The sequence below is a fragment of the Volvox carteri genome (genome assembly GCF_000143455.1).
Source record: "Volvox carteri f. nagariensis unplaced genomic scaffold VOLCAscaffold_10, whole genome shotgun sequence".
Lineage (NCBI taxonomy): Eukaryota > Viridiplantae > Chlorophyta > Chlorophyceae > Chlamydomonadales > Volvocaceae > Volvox > Volvox carteri.
The window spans coordinates 597,878-602,684 of NW_003307553.1; the positions used below are offsets into that span (position 1 = coordinate 597,878).

General features: G+C 60.7%; 1 protein-coding gene across 1 annotated transcript in view; it reads right to left on the reverse strand.

Moving 5' to 3' along the window:
• The window catches only part of VOLCADRAFT_88788 (uncharacterized protein), a gene marked incomplete at both ends in the record, with an annotated part of 7,470 nt that extends 5,995 nt beyond the window's left edge, over positions 1-1,475 (reverse strand). Inside the window, 3 exons of the mRNA XM_002948520.1 lie at positions 623-763; positions 1,102-1,312; positions 1,450-1,475. Coding sequence (XP_002948566.1) covers positions 623-763; positions 1,102-1,312; positions 1,450-1,475 — 378 coding nt within the window. The remainder of the gene's footprint in view (positions 1-622; positions 764-1,101; positions 1,313-1,449) is intronic.
• Between the last annotated feature and the right edge of the window lie 3,332 nt (positions 1,476-4,807).

Below are 4,807 nucleotides of genomic sequence, written 5' to 3' on the forward strand. Positions count from 1 at the left end.
CGCCCTCCCCTGCACCGACCCGTGCAGTGCCGCCCTCACCTGCGCAGACCAGCGCAACGCCACCCTTCCCTGCACCGCCCCCCGCAGCGTCGCCCTCCCCTGTGCCGCCCCGTGCAGCGCCGCCCTCCCCTGCACCGCCCCGCGAAGTGCCACCCTCCCCAGCGCAGCACAGCAATCACCACCAGTCCAGCGTGCGAATCTGATCAATCAACTTTGACCTCAACTCTATTCGGGGCCCTGCGACGGGGACGGCAAAGCAGCCGCCTCGCCGCCATGGGCGTCCTCAGGCGCCGGCGGTGGCAGCTGCGCAGTAGCGGAGTCGCCCCCCTCCTGCAGGCCGCGTCACACGGAGTGATGCACAGGAGGCACGACGGGTTCACCAGGTTGGTCGACAGGCAGTCATGGCAGCGGGAAGCAGACTTTCACCGAAGCCTGGGCGCACCAGGGCACCGAACGCAGCAAGCAAGTGCACCCGAGGACACCCCCCCTGCGTGCCATCCCCAGCCGATGCACACCACCCTGTCGTGCTGCTGCCGTGGTGTGTCATGCGGTGCACCCGTTGCATGCTGTGTGGTACACCCTCCCTCATACGGACCGACCCCCGCCCCTCAGGCTCCCCCACCTGCCGTCCTACTGTGTGCCATGGGCCGGGCATGGCTGCTGGTCCTGCAGCCGACGGGGACGGCAAAACAGCCGCCTCGCCACCACAGGCGTCCTCAGGCGCCGGCGGTGGCAGCTGCACAGTAGCGGAGTCGCCCCCCTCCTGCAGGCCGCGTCACACGGAGTGATGCACAGGAGGCACGACGGGTTTGCCAGGTTGGTCGACAGGCAGTCATGGCAGCGGGAAGCAGACTTTCACCGAAGCCTGGGCGCACCAGGGCACCGAACGCAGCAAGCAAGTGCACCCGAGGACACCCCCCCTGCGTGCCATCCCCAGCCGACGCACGCCACCCCATCGTGCTGCTCCCGTGGTGTGTCACGCGGTGCACCCATTGCATGCTGTGTATTCGTTTGTCTGTAAAGCCAAACCTTCACGGATGTACCTCTCGAGGCTCTCTTCTTAGTGCCACTACCAAGCATTCCGACAAGCGACCTATTCACCTCAGTGCCTTCAACTACAGCCGAGAATCTCATAGACACTATATCGTCTGGCTTAGTGCGACGTGGCACTGTAGCAACCCACTCAACGCCATCGACAATAACTATGAACGTTTCTCCGGCGCGGCACTGTGCAAGTTCACACGCGAAGTTAAACATTTCACGTTTAAGATGTTGGCCTATTTGTCTCTTCTGTAAGTACAGGTCGGTGTATCTGCATAAAGGTAACAGATGGTGCCATTTTCACAGCAATCACGCTAAACGCAGTGACGTTTCTTATTGGTGCTGCAAATTATCCACGTTCACATGACTTCTGGGCAGCAAGAGGGGAAATGCCGTACAATTCCGGACCTGTTAGGTCCGGAAGTGTACAGCATGGTGTTAAGTTCACATGGCTTCAAATTTAAAATTGGGAAGTTGTTTCGTGGCTACCAAACTTAGTTGATTGCATCTTTAAATTGATGGCCAGAACCTGCCATAGAATAGGATGCTCTTTTGTCATGGCGGGACGAAATGCTTGCTTGTGTAGAAGCATTAGAAGCTCGACGATTAATACAAACGTGAAGGTTCTGGAATTCATACACATTGTGATCGTTCTTACTGGTCACATTAGCCAGTTTGCCATGTCGTTGAATGCGCTGGAGGCGGCATCCAAACCACCGAAGATCATTTACAGACCGGATGTAGCTCCGCACTCCTCCCAGCCTTTTCAATGCACCAACTGTGCCAACTGATTTGGTAGTCGGTCAACGGCATATCGGCACCAGTGCAAAGACAGGGGGTGGAGTATGGAGATACCCCTTGTAAAAGTACATGATGTAACCATACAGCCCGCCATTGATCAGGGGCCTGAAAATGTGCCTGAATGCAATGCAAGACCAGCCGAACCAGCTATGAACAAGACGGATGGAAGACATCTTGTGCAACTGCAAGCAGGGCACCATCGATTCCCTAGTGCTCCCTTTGTGGGAACAGTGCAGCACACAGGACTGCCTGCACATGTTCCAGGCATCTCAGTGGGCCGGAGGCCTTTCCGCCAACCACTTCCGCCAGCAAGGCGACCTGCACCCGGCGCAGTGGCGGCGGAAATTAGCAACGGAGTAGCAGTGGCAGCGACGGTGGTGGGGCTGGGAGGTGCATTAGTCTGAACAACAGGCGCGGCGGCGGCGGGAAATAGCAACGGAGTAGCAGCGGCAGCGACGGCGGTGGGGCTGGGAGATGCATTAGTCTCAACAGCAGGCGCGGCGGCGGCGGGAAATAGCAACAGCAGCAGCAGCGGCAGCGACGGCGGGAATTAGCAACGGAGTAGCAGCGGCAGCGACGGCGGTGGGGCTTGGAAATGCATTTGTCTGAACAACAGGCGCGGCGGCGGCGGGAAATAGCAACAGTAGCAGGCGCGGCGGCGGCGGGAATTAGCAACGGAGTACCAGCGGCAGCGACGAAGGTGGGGCTGGGAGATGCATTAGTCTGAACAACAGGCGCGGCGGCGGCGGGAGTAGCAACAGCAGCAGGCGCGGCGGCGGCGGGAATAAGCAACACAGCAGCAGCGGCAGCGACGGCGGTGGGGCTGGGAGATGCATTTGTCTGAACAACAGGCGCGGCGGCGGCAGGAATTAGCAACGGAGTACCAGCGGCAGCGACGAAGGTGGGGCTGGGAGATGCATTAGTCTGAACAACAGGCGCGGCGGCGGCGGGAGTAGCAACAGCAGCAGCGCGGCGGCGGCGGGAAATAGCAACGGAGTAGCAGCGGCAGCGACGGCGGTGGGGCTGGGAAATGCATTAGTCTGAACAGCAGGCGCGGCGGCGGCGGGAATCAGCAACGGAGTACCAGGGCAGCGACGGCGGCGGGGTTGGGAGATGCATTAGTCTGAACAACAGGCGCGGTGGCGGCGGGAGTAGCAACAGCAGCAGGCGCGGTGGCGGCGGGAATTAGCAACAGTAGCAGGCGCGGCGGCGGCGGGAATTAGCAACGCAGCAGCAGCGGCAGCGACGAAGGTGGGGCTGGGAGGTGCATTAGTCTGAACAACAGGCGCGGAGGCGGCGGGAATTAGCAACGGAGTAGCAGCGGCAGCGACGGTGAAGGGGCTGGGAGGTGCATTAGTCTTAACAACAGGCGCGGCGGCGGCGGGAAATAGCAACGGAGTAGCAGCAGCAGCGACGGTGAAGGGGCTGGGAGGTGCATTAGGGAGGGCATTTATTATACAAAAATGGGCCACATCCAATGGGCCATCCAATCGTTTCTCTCTTCACTCTCTTCCAAGTGGTGTAGCCACAGAGAAAATACAAACACTATTTTGGTATTGCTGTGGCGGCCAGTTCAACTCTGGCATGGAAGTCATTTTTATTACTCTGACTATATACCTACTACTATTATACTATAGGGTAGTACCAGTACTACTATATACATACTACTAGTAGTAGTAGTAGCAGCACATACAATAAATCGCAAGTGTGATCCAGGGATGCCATTTCGTGAAACAAAATTTTCAAAATTCTCGCCAGTCCAGAAATGCAAGTCCAGCAGGCGCGGCGGCGTCGGAATTTAGCAACGGAGTAGCAGCGGCAGCGACGGCGGTGGGGCTGGGAGATGCATTAGTCTGAACAACAGGCGCGGCGGCGGCGGGAGTAGCAACAGCAGCAGGCGCGGCGGCGGCGGAAATTAGCAACGCAGCAGCAGCGGCAGCGACGGCGGTGGGGCTGGGAGGTGCATTAGTCTGAACAACAGGCGCGGAGGCGGCGGGAAATAGCAACGGAGTAGCAGCGGCAGCGACGGCGGTGGGGCTGGGAGGTGCATTAGCCTAAACGGCAGGCGCGGCGGCGGCGGGAAATAGCAACACAGCAGCAGCGGCAGCGACGGCGGTGGGGCTGGGAGGTGCAGTAGCCTAAACGGCAGGCGCGGCGGCGGCGGGAATTAGCAACACAGCAGCAGCGGCAGCGACGGCGGGAATTAGCAACGGAGTAGCAGCGGCAGCGACGGCGGTGGGGCTTGGAAATGCATTTGTCTGAACAACAGGCGCGGCGGCGGCGGGAAATAGCAACAGTAGCAGGCGCGGCGGCGGCGGGAATTAGCAACGGAGTACCAGCGGCAGCGACGAAGGTGGGGCTGGGAGATGCATTAGTCTGAACAACAGGCGCGGCGGCGGCGGGAGTAGCAACAGCAGCAGGCGCGGCGGCGGCGGGAATAAGCAACACAGCAGCAGCGGCAGCGACGGCGGTGGGGCTGGGAGATGCATTAGTCTCAACAGCAGGCGCGGCGGCGGCGGGAAATAGCAACAGTAGCAGGTGCGGCGGCGGCGGGAATTAGTAACGGAGTAGCAGCGGCAGCGACGGCGGTGGGGCTGGGAGGTGCAGTAGCCTAAACGGCAGGCGCGGCGGCGGCGGGAATTAGCAACACAGCAGCAGCGGCAGCGACGGCGGGAATTAGCAACGGAGTAGCAGCGGCAGCGACGGCGGTGGGGCTGGAGATGCATTTGTCTGAACAACAGGCGCGGCGGCGGCGGGAAATAGCAACGGAGTAGCAGCGGCAGCGACGGCGGTGGGGCTGGGAGATGCATTAGTCTGAACAACAGGCGCGGCGGCGGCGGGAAGTAGCAACAGCAGCAGGCGCGGCGGCGGCGGGAATTAGCAACGCAGCAGCAGCGGCAGCGACGGCGGTGGGGCTGGGAGGTGCATTAGTCTGAACAGCAGGCGCGGCGGCGGCGGGAAATAG